The sequence below is a fragment of the Dipodomys merriami genome, unplaced genomic scaffold (genome assembly GCF_024711535.1).
Source record: "Dipodomys merriami isolate MVZ:Mamm:240054 unplaced genomic scaffold, mDipMer1.0.p SCAF_136, whole genome shotgun sequence".
Classification (NCBI taxonomy): domain Eukaryota; kingdom Metazoa; phylum Chordata; class Mammalia; order Rodentia; family Heteromyidae; genus Dipodomys; species Dipodomys merriami.
This window is the reverse complement of record NW_027202671.1, coordinates 935,272-954,945: the sequence shown is the minus strand read 5'-3', so window position 1 is coordinate 954,945 and position 19,674 is coordinate 935,272. Positions and strand designations below refer to the sequence as shown.

The window sequence follows — 19,674 nt, the reverse complement described above, 5'->3', positions numbered from 1 at the left end:
CTCTCTTCTCTCGTCCACATCTGGACACTGTGTCCACTGTCACTATCCTCCACACTCCCTCACAGACTGCCCACGTTTTTCCTAGGGAACCACCGTGCTCAGCTCTCCAAACCCACATCTGATTCACCCCTCCATTAAGAGGTTCTTCCCTTTCTCAAACTTCAAAACTTCGTTAAACTTCCCATTTCTTGTTTTCACACCACCTGCAATAAGAGTACTTATTGCTTCTTTTATTCCTACAATCTCCTCTACTGCCACACTTCCTACCTGTACTTGGAGAGCCATCTCATCTATCAACCCTCTCTGTTGCCACTCTCCCTCTTCCCCCAATCGCACACCTATCTCAGTCTCCCTTTTCCTGAAACACTGACAACTAGGCTCCAAATTTTAAGAGTACTCAACAGTTCAGTCACTCCTCAGAGCAACAGCCAGTCAAAAAAGCATGTGCCCTTCACTTCTATCCTGTTTTCTACGTTGCTCTTTCCATGTCTTCCATGATTTTATCTCTAAAGGTACCTGATCTGTCTCTCCTCTTAGGAACGCCTACAAAAACAACCACTACCACCACCTCCCTGGCCATTCTGAAATAGAGACAATGAGCCAAGAGTAAAATGCATTTCATTATGATGATTTACTACACTGATTGTGATGATTATGGATTAAGAAGCAAGACTCACCCTTGAGGAATTTTTGCTCCTAGGTTAGGAGGTGAGTTGGCAGCCTGGGGAGTGCTGTGCTGCCTTGGGTCCTTACTAGGTGGAGTTGCTGCAGTGCAGCCAAGCAGGATCTCCTTAAACACTGGTGTAGGCACAGACTGTACAGGACACACATTAGGAGAGGCCTAAAAGATAGCAAACCAACAGACATTAAAAGCAAAGTCCCTTGTTGGGAAATTATACAGTGCTAATGAAATTCAAGATCATGTCCTTGATTTACTACTACACAAGCATCATATAAAGACTAGCATCATTAAGCAAGCGATAAATCTTATAAAATTAAGGACTCATATATTGAAGTTTAGAAATAATTCACTCTACTTTTTCACAAAATGTAAAATGTTTCTAATCAAAGATCACAAGTTGATCTTTTTATAGACCCATCATTATGCTGGGAAGAACATAAGACATGGGACAATTACTCTAATAATGCAATGCACAGACGTGAACTTGTTAGGGACAGTTTCAATGGTGGCAGCTTCACATGCATTCATTCTGACATAGCTTGATTACCCAGCACGCACTTACTGCGTAGACTGGCAGGCGACCAGACCAGATAGGACTCTTGTAGGCAGTGATACCTACTGTGTACCACAGTAAGCGTTTGCAATGCAATAAAGATTAAGGACACGGCTCCTGCTCTTGCATGCCTCACCAAGTCATAAGGGTCATCCCACACTGTAAAAATATTAAGTCATGACAGGACTATGGGACAAAGATGAACATCTTTCTCTTCCCTTTTCAAAAAAATTAAGTATCAGATCCACTTCTTTACCAGTTCATACTCTCCACAAAAGTAAAACTTTCCACCATGAAGAAAGAGTTGATCTCTTCTACATAGCTGAGCATGTGGAATCAATCTACCTATCTTTATCGGACTCTTCACAAATGCTTAAGATAATATACCTTGCTTAGGCATTTCACCTCACAACTGACCTTTGCACATCTAAACTGAAAAGAATCATCAGTTTTCCCATCTTTAAGTAATTAACTTCAAAAATGTTACATAGAAATTTTCATAGAAAATTTACATAGAAAGTTACATAGGAAGTTTTTAAAACCTGACAATTTGGAATATAGTTTTACATGTTGGTCCTTTTTTAAAATTTTTTTTTTTTTGTCCATTGTGGGGCTTGAACTCTGGGCCCGAGGGCTGTCCCTCAGCTCTTCAGCTCTTCTACCACATGAGCTACAGCGCCACTTCTGGTTTTCTGGTGGCTTATTGCAGATAGGAGTTTCACACTTTCCTGCCCGGGCTGACTTTGAACCACAATCCTCAGATCTCAGCCTCCAAAGTATCTAGGATTACAGGCGTGAGCCACCGGCGTCCAGCTCCTTTTTGCTTTTCAATTAGAATCTCATACTCTGTCAAGGCTGGCCTTCCACTGTGGTCCTCTTGTCTCTTCTACCTCCTGGGTAGTTCAGACCATAGGTATGCTCAACTTTTGAGATAGGGGCTTGATATCCAGGCTGGCAAGTCCTCCTGTCTCCATCTCTTAACTGGGAATACAGTTAGGTTCTACAATGTCCAGTAATAAAACTATTTTTTATACTGATCTGATCAAACATTGTACTTTTTTTGTTAATCTAATTTTGGTTAAATAATACTTTAGTGTTTTCTTTAGAAGGCCTATTTTTTTATATACTTTTGTTTAGTTGTTTACACAGGAGGTGGGGGGGGGGTTGCTATACCCTGGATTCATCAACTTTACCTGAGTTGGCTTCCTAATCCTTTAAAAGAAACTAAAAAATCCCTTTAATAATACTAGTTTACATTCCTCAGGTGACAATTGCCTGAGGTTAGTGTACCCACGTTTAACTGCCAAATCATTACAAAAATGCTTAAAAAATTAAGGTTTCCTTTTAACAAGCAACTTTCTTCCCACCCCTTCTCAACTTTGAATGTTTAGAGTTGATGCACAAATATTTTTCCTTACATTATTCTCTGGAGAGAAACATATCTACACAATTTAGATCACAGCTGGGCCCTTTTCAGGCAGCTGAGATCTGAGGATCACGATTCAAAGATAGCCCGGGCAGGAAAGTCCATGAGACTCTTATCTCCAATAAAACCACTAGAGAATCAAAGTGGTGCCGGGCACTGGTGGTTCACGCCTGTAATCCTAGCTCCTCAGGAGGCTGAGATCTGAGGGTCTCGGTTCAAAGCCAGCCCAGGCAGGAAAGACCATGAGACTCCTATCTCCAATAAACCACCAGAAAACCTGAAGTGGCACTGTAGCTCAAGTGGTAGAGCACTAGCCTTGATCTGAAGAGCTGAGGGATAGTGCCAAGGCCCAGAGTTCAAGCCCCATGACCGACCAAAAAAAAAAAGAAAGAAAGAAAGAAAATCAAAGTGGTGCTGTGGCTCAAGCTGAAGAGCGCAGGGACAGCGCCCAAGCCCAGAGTTCAAGCACCATGACCAACAAAAAAAAATTAGATCACAACCTATGTATAAATGTTTACTCTCTACAATGTCCATGAAGCTGCTCAAACAAATCTCTGCATCTCATATTTCACATACAAAATACATCAATAAATTCTGCTTCCATTTTCAAAGTATACATTCTTTGAAGTGTTCATGTCTCTCCATACCACCCAATCACCATCTTTCTCCTAGATGACAGATCTAGTCCTCTGCTTCATATCCAAAATATATTCTACGACAGAGCAACCTTTATAAAACATTAATCAATTTAGACCACGGCATTCCACTGACTACTAGAATCCTATTTGGCCCCCATTCTGCCACATCTCTCCTCTAATCCTCCTCCTCTCCCCTGGACTTATAGTATACCAACTACATTGGCTTCAAATCACAGTACACACCAACTACACTGATTGGCCGCCTCTCCTGAAACAAGGTTGAACTTTCTAGAATGGCCTTTGTACCTTGCTGTTCCCTCTTCCTGAACAGTTTTCACAGCTGGTTCAACCCACTTACTCTCAAGTTTGCTAACTTGGTTCCAAAGCAAGCCACTTCCTTACCCTCATTTTCCTATATTTACATGTTTCACAGCATTTGCCACACTATGAAAGTATCTTTTTATACTTTCAGTCTCCTTACAATGCAATGCAGACATCCTGATCCTGAGTCCACTACCTGAATTCATCATTCAGATATATGGCAGATGTTCAATAAACAAAACTAGTGAAGCCAGGATTGGTAGCTTACAGCTGTAATTCTAGCTACTCAAGAGGCTGAGATCTGAGGTTCATGATTTGAAGCCATCCCAGGCAGAAAAGTCCCTGAGACTCTTACCTTCAACTAACCACCAAAAAGCCAGAAGTAGAGCTATGGCTCAAGTGGTAGAACACTAGCCTTGAGCAAAAAAGCTCAAGGATAGCACCCAAGCCTTAAGTTCAAGCCCCAAGACTCGTGCACGTGCACACAGGCACACAGGCGCGCGCGCACACATGCGCGCGCGCACACACACACACACACACACACACGCATGCACGCACGCACGCACAGATCTAATGAAAGAGTGCATGGATGCAGTTTGTACTTCATATTGTTGGGTAGCTATAAATAAGTCATTTATTAATCCAGTCACCTGAAGACACAAGCAGTAGTAAATCAACACTGTAGATCACTGTCACCCACATACAAAACATTCAGTAAATATTCATTAGAAGGAGAAATGGAGGAAGGAAAGTTTTGGGGGAATAGTGACACCACAGTGGGCAAGAACAACGAATCCTTATGTTCCCTTGTTTGAGTTCAGTCTCTTGACACTTGGTAACCTATTACTGACTTCTCTAAAGAATAATTAAGCATACGTCACAGGGCTGTGTTCTGTAACAGTGCTTGATGCATATTAAAATTTTAAGGAACTAGCTATTCTCTCATTCTCATGTTTTTCTTTTTTCATGGTATGGGGTTTAAACTAGGGCTCTGCAGTTGCTAGGCAGCGCTCTACCACTTGAGCCACATCTTCAGCCCTAAAAACCAGCTATTTTTAAAAGAAAAATAGCACAAAAGCTGTTATGTCACCACGTGATACCTAGTCTAACTTAAGAGTGCTTTTGTTTAAGTGTCCTACAACATTCCTAAGATTTAGTTCAACAGGAACAGGACTCCTGATTCCCAAACCCATCTTGAAGGGTGTATACTTCTGTACTGTCCTGTGACCAGACAAGGGCAAAATTTCTTCTTACCTGTAGAGTTTCCCTGAAGGTCTTCTATACCAGTCATGGCAATAGTTCCTCCCTGCCAGCAGATGGAGATAATATAATTGAGTGTATGACAGTTTTCTAAAAAGGTCACTGCTGGCTCACACTCCTCAGCAGACTCTTCCCAATTAAGCAAGCAATGTCATAACTCTGAGAAATAGTCTGCTAGGCAGAGAAGACCTTCAAGGAGCCAGATTCACTGGCAAACAAGATTGGCTGTTAACCTCAAGAGTCTTGCCTCCCTATTCCCAAACTCCTACAAGTCCACTTTAAAGCTAAACCTTGTGCCAGCCCAACATGTCTGGGTCCACACACACAGAGAATGGTGCCAAATGTGTTACTATACTCACCTTTCACTCATATATACACTAACTGTTTTTCTTCCCCCACACCACATATCCCTGGTACCTTCCTTTACCTCTTCAGTCCTCTTGAAATCTACGCCAGGCCAGTGTTGCCACAACTTGCCTGACTACAAGAATCACCCAGACTGAAAAAGAATGCTAATAGGGAAAATATTCACAAGGGATCGAGGCTAAAACAAAAAAAGAACCAGGCCTCCATAATATAAAAGAGAGGAGAAAAATATTGCAAGATCTGAACAGAGTCTCTGAGATGTACAATTTCTTTTCTTTTTGCATTTTCCCAGAGTAACCAAAAATTAGGAAATAATACAAAGTGAGACTTGTAAAACTTTTAATAGCCAGATAAAAATCCATCACTTCCAATTTCTTTTAAAATAGAACATGAAATCCCAGTTCTCAATTTCAATGCAGAGTTATGGAATTAATATCCAGGCCCAAGTTTAGGCTTATTTTTCTAATGGCAAACAATCTGTCAATTCAATAGCACACAAACTTATTAACATGCTGAGATAGATTTGAAAAAAAACATGCTCCCTCAACTCAAGAGTCAGACAGAGATCACTTATGTATGTATCAGAGTTCACAAGCACCTCCTTAAAGGGTATAGAAATGTACCTGGCTCCATAACGTTTCCCATCATTGATCACTTCAACACTGAAGAAAGAATTGGCACCTTCCCCCAAGACCTTAGTTCTGTCAGTATCTCAGGTTGGTTCCTCTGCTACACAAACAAGTATGCCATTCCTATTTCCTGACCCCTTCAATGTCATACAATCTCCTTTTCATCACACCAAGTATATACATTGATGCATCTTCCACAACAGGAAAACACTTGACCAAACTGGCCTTTCCTGGCCTCTACCCTCTAGATTGGTAACAGTTTATCTACTATCAAAATTTACCTACTTTCTCAGTTTCTAACAACAATGGATTACCCAGAAGCCTCTTCTGTGGGCCTGAGTATGAAATCACTTGTTCAACATTCTTTTACAGTCTTTAATGCTACTTCCCTGGAGCTTCATTCTCAGTTTCCTTCTAAACAGCTATCCCTATTCCTACAAACTCAGTACTTTTCTAACTAGAAGACTACTCAACACAGTAAATGATCGCCTGACCATATGACTCTGAGCTTTCAAAACAAATTATTGTGTTCTATGAGCAGACGTTGCATTTGGTCTATTCTTCTATCAAGCCAAATTAAAAGTGTTTCCTTCTGTAAATAGCTCTCCATCCTTTTAGCTCACTGCCTCGCTTCAGACTCTTATGATGGGTAATCCCACTAACCTGTGTTCTTGCTTAACACCTCCTTCCATCATCCATTATCTGTAAAGCTAAAATCTCCTGAATTAAGTCTATAAACACTCCTCAATACCTGTCTCCAACAGCAACTCAGACTCCGTGTGTCTCTTTTCATATATCTCCTATACACACTGACAATTATACTCAATAAATGGGACATGTTCCCAAGGTGCTTGCTGCACGGTTCCTGCTCAGAGCATACCCTCACCAGGGTGTCTTCCTCTCTAGACTATAGGTTCTTTGAAACAAATTCTAGATAACTTCTTAGTCCTCAGGATCAAATATACAGCATATAGTAAGTGCCAATTTTTTCTGGTTTCTTGGATGGATATGTTTGAAATTATCATGCACATTAAGGCAAAAATAGGAGAAAATAATGCTAATTTCCATAATAACCTCTTCATTCTTTCCTGAACAACCTGAGCCTTCACCTAAGAAAGAGGTCAACCCTATGGCCCTGAAAGGGAAGACAGAGGCTCTAAACACTATGGTTAATTCCTCCTCAGTGAAGAGTCAAAGTTCCTGTTGCCTATACAAACAAAAGGCTCAGCCAGCCTAGCTACACAGACCTTTGTGTAGCACAGTGCTTGCTTTGGTTCTAGTCAATGCTGTGGTCTTTCCTGGCCTTGATCTAGAACCTACATCTTGTTTCTTGCCCTGCACTCCCAGACCTTTGGGTTCCACCTCAAATGCTATCATATCAATATCATGGCCAACTTTAAAATTCTAAACTCCAATCATGAGCAGAGCTTTGTAAAGAGTATTGCAGTACTCTTCCTAGCAATTTTGGATTCCTACATTTAAAAATTGCTTGTAATATATTATGCCTTATGACAGAAGGACAAACTGAAGTTTCCTGATCCAAATATAGTTAACTATTTCAGAAGAAAATTAAACCCAGCAACAGAATCCATATGGTGTCCAGAGAAGCCTACATTTTTCTTAGCCAAAGGTATACCTAATCATAAATGATCAAGAGGATAAGGGTCCTATTTCACAATTCTAAGATTCTTCCCCTCTTCTCATGCCAGGCATTCTTAACACACACAACTTAATTTACATTCAAAACCCCCCACATGGTGAAACTGTCACATCTGGGAATTTCCATTAAATGCCACAAAATGCACTTTTACCAAAAAAAAAAAGAAAAAAAAAGGAAACTAGACTTATATTATCTCCATCTGCTTGAGTGTAGAAATTATGGCCAAGATCTGGAACTTACAATAAAAAACTGACAGGACAGCACAGAAGCGTAGAACAAACAGCTATGCAACTACTCCAAAGACTGGCCATGCAATTTTAAAGAAAGCTTCAACAAGTTCAAAAATAGATCACGGTTACCTCAGAGCAAGACTTTACTTGTTTGGAAACCAAGGTTCCATTATTCTCAGAAGACTTGCGTTTGACACCTCCAATTCTTGTAGAATTACCTATAATATATATAAAGAGTTAAGCTGGCTTCCCTGTTCCACTAAATGTGAGGGGAAAGGAGAAGATATAGAAACATTTTATTCAAAAACGCATCTTACCACATGACACAAAGTTATCATGAACAACTTCAACATGAATCAGTGCTGGATCAACAATTTTCAGTGCTGGAATCTTAAAAATGAAAGCGACATTGGAAAATTAAATAGGAATATGTTAAAAATTAGTTCTAGTATCCTAACAATAGGGTACTTTACAATATCCTTTAAAACAGTTTTATTAACTTGAGGATTAAGCTAGGAACTCCTGACTGCCACCCCTGCCTCCTACCTCCCAGTTCATAATCATTTCTACTTTTGCGTTAACATTTTATAAAGTAAGGGTTTAATACCCAGAAGGTCACATATCTCTTAGATAGTTATGCTGCCCAGTAAATGATCTTAATTCAAGTTACTGTCTTTACCTCCTCACAGTTGACTTGAAGAGTTTTAGATGCTGGGTTGCCATTTACAACAGTTGCTGAAAACCACTGAGTAGATGGATCCAAGCTATAGATTTTTACTTCTGAACCAACCAAGTTCTTATCACCTAAAAAAGAAAAAAGTTCTTAGAGCCATTTATTTGCATTATTTCCCACAAGCATCGTAATGGAAGACAATCTATTTCCAAATCTTTTTTAATGCAGTAGACAAAAGTGAACATTAAAATCTTTTTTTATATAAAAAGTTTAATATAAGACAGACATTTCTGGGGCTGGGAAGGTGGCTCAGTGGTAGAGTGCTTGCCTTGTATACATGAGGCCGAGTTCGATACCTCAGCATCACATAAGCAGAAAAAGCCAGAAGAAGCACTGTGGCTCAAGTGGTAGAGAACTAGCCTTTACCTGAAGAGCTGAGGGACAGCGCCTAGGCCCAGAGTACAGGCCCCAGGACCGACAGGAAAAAAAAAAAAAAAAAGACAGATATTTCCCAGCCAGGCACTGGTGGCTCATGCCTTTTGTCTTAGCTACTCAGGAGGCTGAGATCTGAGGACTGGAGTTCAAAGCCTGCTAGACTCTTAACTCCAATTAGCCACCAGACAACGTAAGTGGCACTCTGGCTAAAAGTGATAGAGCACTAATTTTGAGCAAAGCAGCTCAGGGATAGTTCAAACCCCACAGCTGACAAAAAAAAAACAACAACAAAAAAAAACATGGGCTGGGAAGGTGGCTCAGTGGTAGAGCGCGTGCCTTGCATGCCTGAGGCCCTGGGTAGGATTCCTCAGCACCACATAAGCAAAAAGAAAAAAGCCGGAAGTGGCACTGTGGCTCAAGTGGTAGAGTGCTAGCCTTGAGCTGAAGAGCTGAGGGACAGCGCCCAGGCCCAGAGTTCAGGCCGCAGGACCGGACCCAAAAAAAAAACAAAAACAAAAAAAAAAAAAAACCAAAAAACAGACATTTCTGCCAAGTTAGTAGAAACTGTAAACTTTTTTTAAATCTCCATTTCCTACAGATTTAACTTATAATAGCAATACATTTATTCTAGCATGTTGTATCAGACCAAGAAATGTTCAAGTATTCAAAGCAATTAATCAGAAATAGCAAATTTAAGAATCCCAAGAAAAATGCTAAGTTTGACTAAAAAAAAAAAAAAAAAAAAAAGACTATGAAGCTGGGTACTGGTGGCTCACACCTATAATCCTAGCTACTAAGGAGGCTGAGATCTGAGGACCATGGTTCAAAGCCTGTGGGAAAATCTTATTTCCAATTAAACCTCAGAAAACTGGAACTGGAGCTGTGGCTCAAAGTGGTAGAGCATTAGCCTTGAACAGAAAAGCTCAGGTACAGCACTCAGGCCCTGAGTTCAAGACCCACAACCAAAAAAAAAAAAAAAGACTATGAAACTAAGAAATTCAGTAACAGTAAATAGGATACAGGTTACAAATAAATGCCTTACCACCTTTTTTTCTTTCTTTTGGTGAATGTCCAAGGGCTTAAACTCAGGACTGGGTGCTGTCCCTAAGCTTTTTTGCTCAGGACTAGGGCTCTACCACTAGAGCCACAGATCTGCTTGTTGGTTAAATGGAAATAATCTCACAGACCTCCTGACCAGACTGGCTTTAAAATGTGACCATCAGATCTCAGCTACCAGAGTAGCTGGGATTACAGGCATGAACAATTGGCCCCTGGCTATCTTACCAATTTTATAAGACTGAAATTCCAAACATATCAAATTTTATGTCAAAATGGAAATAAGCTTTTAAAATATCTACTTTTAAGCAGGCCCGGTGGCTCACACCTGTAATCCTAGCTACTCAGAGGCTGAGATCTGAGGATCACGGTTCAAAGCCAGACCAGGAAAGTATCTCCAATAAGCCACTAGAAAACCGGAAGTGGTGCTGTGGCTCAAGCGTGTTCGCCTTGAGCTGAAGAGCTGAGGGATAGCGCCCAAGCTCAGAGTTTAAACCCCAAGACTAATCAAAAAAAAAAAATCTACTTTTACTTTTACTTAACTTCTCAACTTTTCAAATTTCAGAGGGTTTAGATTAACTAAATTCTCCAAGTCATCTGGAGAAAGCACCTAATAGTTATTTTACATTTTTGATTTTTAACACAAGAAATTTCCAATTTCAGCCAGTTGCCGGTGGCTCACACCTGTAATCCTAGCTACCGAGGAGAGGCTGAGATCTGAGGAAAGGCTGAGATCTGAGGATTGAGGTTCAAAGCCAGCCCTAGCAGGAAAGTCCATGAAACTCTTATGTCCAACAAACCACCAGAAAACCAGAAGTACTTTGGCTCAAGTGGTAGAGCGCTTGCCTTGAACTGAAGAGCTCAGGGACAGCGCCCAAGCCCAGAGTTCAAGCCCCACCGGACAAAAAACAAACAAACAAAAAAACGATGAAAGGGGCTAAATCTTGTCCTCTAATAAACTAATCAGTGGCCACCTCATAAACTATAACCAACAGGAGATCACACACATACCTTGTAGAAGGTGGCTTTCATCTAAATGTTTTACAATCAAAGCCTGGAATTCTTTACTGATGATCTGATTATCAGTAAGGGAAAGCCGAAGACTATTTACATCCTGTAAAAATCAAAGATCATTATACAGTAAGAAGCTGTTTAAAATTCCAGTAGACATGTTTTGATGTTTGGAAATGGGTAAAAAGAGGATCAGCCATTTGATGCATCTAGCTATACAACTCCAGTGAACTCAATAGGTTGAAAAGTCAAAAACTTTAAAACATACAGGCAGACTGAAGAAATAAGTCAATCTGAATTAGGAACATGGAAATATTAGGAGTAGCTCAAAGCATAATTTTAGGCATGATATAATTTTTGTTATGGAAAATAATAGGAACTTTAACTACTAAACTGACCAATCTAAATCCACACACACACACACACACACACACACACACACACACACACACACTGTCCGAACACACACACACTGTCCGAACACACACACACACACACACACACACACTGTCCGAACACACACACACACACACACACACACACACACACTGTCCGAACACACACACACACACACACACACACACACACACACACTGTCCGAAACACAAAGGATGTAAAAGCCACAAATTCATTCAAGTCCAAGAGACGAAAGACACAGTAGTAGACATAGGAAAGGAAAGTGTATACTGTCAATTTGTGGAAATTACTTTTAACAATTTACTTCATACAACTTTCACTTAACCAAACTACTATTCCAAAAGCCTCCTTCTTTAAAAAGTTAAGGAAGATGGCCCAAACTGAAAATGTGAATGAATAGCTAGGGCTTCAGAGTAAGCAAGTTTTGAAACACTCAGTTCTTGGCAGTAGCTCCATGCCTGGCAGTATTCCACAGTCTTCTGGTTTTGTGTGCACACCCAGTTATGATAAATGTATACAGAAACTGTCAATAGAAATAACCTGCCAAACCCAAATTCTATGAGGGCAAAGAAAAAAAAAAAGAGCTTAAACAGTCATGTTCCAATAGGAGGACTCCACGCTTTCCTGCCACTGTGAAATGGTTACACAGTGGCCAAGAATGGTTCACCGATTAGGAATGAAAAAAACCTAGTCTCTTGGAGAGAGGGGATCATGTCTGAAAAATGCATTTCTTTAGCCAAGTTAGAGCAGATAGACCCAGAGTTTCCATAAAAAGCTCCAAATTCTCAGAATGGGTCATGCATGAATTTGTGGAGGGTTTTCTCATTCACTTAAACTGCAACAGTTTAAAAAACTTCCATTGGATTCTCCTACCACAAGATAAAACAATACGTTAATGCAAAGTACCCTACAGGATTCATTAATAAAGGACAATTAATTCTAGCTTGCCTGAGTTTTAGAGTTCATTATATATGGCCAGGTACTAGACACCTTGTCTTTTTCCTTATCCATATACTTGAATCAAATGTAATCTAAAGGCAGACCGTAAGTTTCAACTCCAACTTTTGCATAAGCCAAATAATTTTTTCAGAGGTTATCTGCATTACTCAGAGCCAGCATCCTACAAGACAATCATATCCTCCAACATGGCATTTCATACAGAAGAAGCCTAAAGAGAACTTTGACCAAATCTTATGAGTAAAGCATCCAATCATATATTTCTATTACACAAAATTCAAGCTGATAGCTCATACTGTTCCTTCCTGAGAAAAAAAAAAATTATACTAACCTAGATTGTTCTTTTTCAACCATAGAAAACAAAACTAAGAGCTCTAGCTTAACTGCAAAGCTTGGACACATGAAAAATGTAAATACTGAAATAATGCTAAGAAATATTATTCAGTAAAAACTTCCACAATATTGCTACATGTTCTTGGTCCATAAGAGCAAATTTTCCTACCAGTTAAGGCAGAAAAACCATTAAGATGCCTAGTGAACATACGAAGGTAACTTTTATCTGAATCTAACTTAGGTAAAAAGCATCCTTCTTTGTTCCAACTATACAAACATTACAAAATAAAGTTCACATGAAATTATATTAGAGGCCTTGTTTCTACTCACTCCCAGGATGAGGAAGTAAAGTGAATGCAAGTAGAGACAAAACAAGTGAATTGGGCTTTCCAACAAAGATTCAGTAATCCAGAAGCTACTTCACGAAGGTTATCTTTCAGAAATAGGGAAGCTTAATAATTCTACATTACAGGTGTAAGACAGACCTGAAATCACAAGTCACAAGTTGGTAAGGAGGATTAATAAGTATCATGAGTATTACTACAAAACCAACACTATTTTGGAGGTAGTGATTCTCTCCCAATAGCTTCCTAAGTCATATATATAAATCAAGAGACCCAACAGCCTAAATGTTAAGAAAAAGATGTTTATGAGCCAACTGGAAAGAATATATGTATACTGTCAAATGTCATTCTTAGTTGTTTTATAAAGCTGTAAAAGAAATACTGAACTAGCCGGGTGCCAGTGGCTCACACCTGTAATCCTAACTACTCAGAAGGCTGAGACATGAGAATCATGGTTCAAAAAGCCAGCCCCAGCAGGAAAGTCTGTGAGACTCTTTATCTCCAATAAACCACCAGAAAACCAGAAGTGGCACTGTGGCTCAAGCAGTAAAGCGCTCACCTTGAGCTGAAGAACTGGGGACAGCACCCAGGCTGACCCCATGACTGCCGCCCTCCCCCACCAAAAAAAAGCTAAACTAGCAAATACTGAAAAATGATACTTAGGCCTGTGAATCTCTGACCACATTTTCATCAACTATCAATATATAACCACCTTGTTTTCTGTTTAAGGATGCCTTGTGCTGATTCATCACCCTTGAAATTATGGCCCAAAGCACTAAAAACTCACTTATCTAACAGCCTGCTTGCACTTATGAACACCAAACAGCCCATTTCAATCCTACTGTGGAAGTCATTTTAAATAATAAAATCATAATCACACACACAACACAAATATCAGTAAAATCACACACACAAAATACAAAACTATGGCAATAAATAAGCTGAAAAATGACATGTGTGTTTATAGTGTGAGAACTAAGCCGAAGGTAGAAGTATATTTACTTTGAGTTCTGCTGGAAATCTGCATTAGGCAACTCAAATTGTGTGTGGGCCAAGACTACAAAAGTGGGTGAGCTACCACATACATCAGTCTTGGTTACAATTAAATTTGGCTGGATGTGACAGGAAAGCCTGTAATCCTAGTTACTTTAGAGGTGGAGATCAAGAGAATCAGGGTTTAAGACCAGACTGAACACACAAGTTTGTAAAAGTACCCAGGTACTCCGTGGTTCATGTCTGTAATCCTAGCTATTTATACAGAAGGCTGAGACTAGAGGACTGAGATTCAAAGCCAGCCCAGGCAGAACAGTCACTTTTTTTTGTTTTGTTTGGTTTTTTCCTTATATTGGTATTGCAGCTTGAACTCAGGGCTTAGGTACTGTCCTTAGCTTCCTAAATCCAAGGCTGGTATTATACCGTTTAGGCCATACCTCCAGTTCTGGCTCTGCTGCTTAACTGGCGTTAAGAGAGACTGCCCTCAATCTACAATCCTCAGACCTTAACCTCCTGAATAGCTAGGATTATGAGCCACCATTGCCCAGCCAAAAAAGTTCTTAGGAGTCCATCCCAATTACTAGCAAAATGTTGGTACTAGAGTTGAGGAGGGCTGGGAAGGTGGCTCAGTGGTAGAGCGCTTGCCTTGCATGCCTGAGGCCCTGGGTTCGATTCCTCAGCACCACATAAGCAAAAAGAAAAAAGCCGGAAGTGGCGCTGTGGCTCAAGTGGTAGAGCACTAGCTTTGAGCTGAAGAGCTGAGGGACAGCACCCAGGCCCAGAGTACAAGCCCCACAACTGGACCCCCCAAAAAAATTGTGGATAGTGTTGAGGAGGCTCAAGTGGTATAGAATTAGTTGTAAACAAAACAAGAAAGAATGAGGCCCTAGTAACTAGCTGTTAACACACTACAGGGGAAGGACAATGGCTGTCATTCCCAGTGATGTGGGGAAGCATTTCACACCCTAATCTGGATATAAATCCAGATTCCACTCTGAAAATAACCAGTGGCTGGAGGCCTACCTAAAGTAGAGTGCCTATCTAGCAAATACAAGACCTTGAGTATAATCCCTTATATCAATCAAAAATGTATTTTAGCAAGTAGGTAAATTCATAAACATAAACCCATGAATCCTAAGCGTTAACTATATGTATGTATGTCTATGTGCTCATTTATACATATAAATGTAAACTCTGAAAAATTACTTTCCTATTGCCTACATGTTTCCATACACACACCATCAACTTTAGTATTTCTTGTCTTGTCAACTCCAAACAGCACAAATTTATTCTCATGTTAAAAAACTATTTCTATTTTTATGGTTTAATACTATTCATGTTTGTTTTTTACCTGTATAGGCTTTAAAAGGTCTTTGGAAAGAAATACACTTTGCTGATCTCCTAGGAAGCGAACAGAAGTTATGGATCCCAAACCAGCTTTGTCCAACAGAGATTTATACATCTAGAACAAACCAAAACAAAACACTTTGGCAATTTTACACACAGACATAAAATAACAAAAGTCATTAAGATTTTACTGCAAGGATCCCATAACAATTACGCAGTCTGAAGATCACATTTTTATTTATACCCAGTAATTTTAGTCAGATACATACTTGGGCACCATTAACATACATTTCTACACATCCATGTTTACTTTAAAAAACAAAACATGTATGTTTTGCTGGGATGAGGCTGTCTTTAGAAAATTCTTTAAAACTGGGGAAAAAAGAAATTACAATGAACAAACTACAACTTTAACCACAAACCTCTATCATTCAAAAATCTCCAGCTTTTCCAACTCTGTATTACCCGAATCTTCCTTGTTCACACCTTCACTTACGTTCCATAAATCCTGCTTTGTCCTTTCCAGACAGTGATCATTCTTTGATGCAAACTGAGCAGACTTGAAATGCCTTACAGGCACAATCATACACTGATTTAAGTGTGTCTCGAGTCCCAATTTTTCTTTGCCAATAGGAACTTTTGGCATCATGAGATCAAAACTAAGAACTCTTCAAGGGCAATGATGGCTTCTATGCAGCTTACAGCCCACTGCTGCCACACAGAGTGGCACACACAGTGGGAAGCTATCCTGTGGTTTACAACAGACACTGGAAATGTATATTAGGTCACACACTCAAATCTTAGAACACTACTAGGGCTAAACCAAGTAGATCTTAAATTTGTGTAACTAGTGGTTTCTGACATCTAACCTAGACATACCCCAAATTACCTCCATCCTATTTTTCGAATGAAGAAAAGGCTGTAGGAAAGCCATGAGACCTGCCCCAGTCATAGAGCTCCCAACAGAGTCTAAGCATGCCCTTTTTGTCAATCATGTGGACTACTGTCTCCCTGTGGTCTAGATACAGGCATGTCACATAGATTTTCCTTGTTCCCCCCAAAATGGATGAAATGCTCTCTCTATCAGTTTAATAAAGCCCAATCTTTACTCACTATTGCAGGCCACTGAGTAATTCGTTCAGAAATTTCAGGCGACTTTCGCTCAGCCAAGACCAAATTATGTTCTACTAAAAATGCTCTCCTTAAATGGCTATAGACTTCTATCCATCTTCTCTTCCTCCAAGATTCCCCATCAAACTCCACACACACCTACACAAACAATAAGATAAACAGATTCAGTTAAGAAAAATAGATAAATTAAAATGAAATTGAATTGTACCATTATTATTTTACTGGAAGCCTAAATCTGCTGTGTTTCCCCCTTCCTGTTCCCTAACTTTTCTACATAAGGAACTAGCACCCAGCTTTGGCTCCCAGGGTTTTTAAACAAACATAACACCAGCGTGAAAAGTGTTTTGCATATGTTAGATGTGTCAGTGAGGAAATCAATTTAAAACTCAAAGAGTACTTTCCACATCACATTGTAATTCTGTTGACACAGCAAGTACAAACTTTTTATCCTCCTACCCCCTTATATAACTCTAAACTCCTCTCATATCAGGATTTAGCACAACGCCTAATATATCGCCAATTTTCAACACTCATTTTGAGAGCCTAAAGCTACTTATTTTCTAAAACAGAAAATCTAGTTAATGACCCAAACTATTCCAGAACTACCTCTAGTTTCTCCATCCATGGGATGAACTCTCAGGGCTCTAGCATGCTAGACTAATACTCTAACCACTGAGCTACCTCCAATGAAGTAGTACTTTACTAATTAATTGTGATGCTTGCTGCTTCTGATTTGCAAAATACCTTTGGTTATAACAATTACAACTTGTATAACTCTATTTTAAAGACAAAAAAGGAAAAACCCCACAAAACCCTCCATCAGTAAACTGTTCAGGGCAAAAACATCCTCTCTTGCTAACTCTTTATCAATATGCTACCTCTTATTCTAGTTCTTCAGTACTTTTTTGTATTGACAGATTTTAATAAACTCAAATTCAATGTGAAAAATCACTATTTTTATTTAAAATTCTTTTTATGAAAAGGCTTCTCATTTTTGGTTTTAAGGGTTAATAAACCTATTACATATCAAATCTGTTTACAAATTCACAGACATATATCATTCCTATCTCTTTTCAACATTCAGTTTACTAAAAAAACTTTTACTAATCTGTCAGAACTTCACGAATCCTTTGCTCAAGAAGCCTTCTCTTATGAATTTCTCTCCATCAGTCCCCTTGAAAATTATTCTAGTTTTGTGACATTTTCTTTCTAGTACACATTTATGGTTAACTGACATACATGTTTTAATAGTATGTTGGACAGTTCAAACTAGATATTTTGATACATGAATTATTTACTGTTTAATCAAACTAATCTCAAAACCTTTCAACCACCTTTCACTTTTGAGATGAAATTGGATTATGAAGCCATCAGAAATGTCAAGGGAAATGTTTCAAAGTTCAAAAGTAGGAAACAGAGCAGTTTGAAGTTCTTATATATATCACACCTCAGCCTAAAATTTAATTCTTGTTTTCTTATTCCAAAAGAAAATGCTTGTCTAAAATCTCAAAGTATGGCATTCAATTATAAGAAGTAAACAGTTTTTACTATCTTACATTGTGCTAGAAGCTTCTAATTTTGCATAGCTTGATTGCAATAGAAATCACCAGTATTTGTTTTGATTGTATCGAATGAAAGGCAAGAATTGAAGAAAGCACCTAAATGCTGCCAATAGCAAAAAATGGTATATTATAGAGAATAAAGGCTATTTCTTGCCAAAGATACCTCGAAGAACTAAAGTGACGAAACACTCAAGGAAAAGGCACATAGGAAGATAAAGACTTATAGGCAAGTTGGTGAAAGAGGGCATCCCAACTCAAGTGAACAAAGCAGCTTGCTTTACGCTCAAGTAGAAAGAGTAGGTCCTTACAATCCTACTTAATTAAGACCTGTTACTCTAATGTATAAAATGCCATTGCCCCATCCATACATTACTTCTGAACTACTTCTTCATAGTAGTCTTCTACTTCATAGTAGAAGATACTGTAAGGTATTTTCTTATTTGTGGCCACACTATATGCCAAGCAGTACTCTTAGGTACTAGAGAGAGAAGCTAGTAAAATTAAATGCTCTACTCAATCTGAATATTAAAACCCAGCCTTTTAAGGCCTGGAGACAAACTTGGGTAAGTTATTTAATTCTTTGAGTCTCAATTTCCTACACTAAAAAGTACATCTTACTAAATATGACACTTGTAAGAATTAAGTAAGGAATCTTGATACATATTACTCATTTAATCCTTATTCCTACTGGTACTGTATTCACTTTTACCTCTGTAACCATCTATCATTTTTGATTTTTTTTTTTTGGGAGGGGGAGTTATTGCTTTGTCTTCTAAGTAACTGTTACAAAGTCTTTCTCTTAACATTATCAACTAAACAAACCAGTCTAGACAGACTTGTATTTGGACTAATAAAAGAACATTTGGACTACCAAAAGAACAGTTGTATACTACCTGAGTTTTAGTTATTCATATTTATCACAGCCCCATTCACCAAAAAATTTTATTTCTCTAAGCCTAGATATAAAAATGATCTCAGTTCCCTGGTTCCTACCTGCATTTCACTGAGTACAAGTGAAATGAATTTTATTATTTATTTATTTATTTTTGTCGATCATGGGGCTTGAACTCTGGGCCTAGGCACTGTCCCTCAGCTCTTCAGCTCAAGGCAAGCACTCTACCAAATGAGCCACAGCGCCACTTCCTGTTTTCTGGTAGTTTATTGTAGATAAGATTCTCACGGACTTTCCTGCCCAGGCTGGCTTTGAACTGTGATCCTCAGATCTCAGCCTCCTAAGTATCTAAGATTACAGGCGTGAGCCATGGGGTGCCAGGCCGTGAAATGAATTTTAAAATCCTTTTTTTGTTATTGTTAAACACAACATGGTACCTAAGATTAAGCCAACTACTTTTGCTACTCAACTAAGGGATGCAATGACAAACCATGTTTAGAAGAGAAGATGTAGTCATAAATCATAATTAGAAAAATAGAGCTGAGTTGTGAATGAAGTTTGTGGGTAATGCAGAATTCCAACAAAACCAAAACTGTTCTTGAAATGTCAGTTGTCTCCAGGTGCCTCACCTGGATTCAAATCATCCTTCCATCATTAAGTAGCTAATTATGCAAGTCTGCATCAGTCTTTTTCCTGAAAGCAGTTCCTCTGAAATGAATGAGGAACCTGCCCAAAGGTTAGAAATAGGAACATGGAGC

The 19,674-nt window shown here is 39.0% G+C and overlaps 1 protein-coding gene across 3 annotated transcripts in view; it reads right to left on the bottom strand.

Moving 5' to 3' along the window:
- Positions 1 to 19,674, bottom strand: part of LOC138825227 (lysine-specific demethylase 3A) — a 53,070-nt gene that overhangs the window by 30,358 nt on the left and 3,038 nt on the right. For all 3 annotated transcript variants that reach the window (XM_070019631.1, XM_070019630.1, XM_070019629.1), the window contains exons 3-9: positions 16,445 to 16,600; positions 15,336 to 15,446; positions 10,941 to 11,043; positions 8,445 to 8,569; positions 8,083 to 8,155; positions 7,895 to 7,983; positions 678 to 841 (exon numbers count right to left, since the gene is read on the bottom strand). In XM_070019631.1, coding sequence (XP_069875732.1) covers positions 678 to 841; positions 7,895 to 7,983; positions 8,083 to 8,155; positions 8,445 to 8,569; positions 10,941 to 11,043; positions 15,336 to 15,446; positions 16,445 to 16,600 — 821 coding nt within the window. The remainder of the gene's footprint in view (positions 1 to 677; positions 842 to 7,894; positions 7,984 to 8,082; positions 8,156 to 8,444; positions 8,570 to 10,940; positions 11,044 to 15,335; positions 15,447 to 16,444; positions 16,601 to 19,674) is intronic.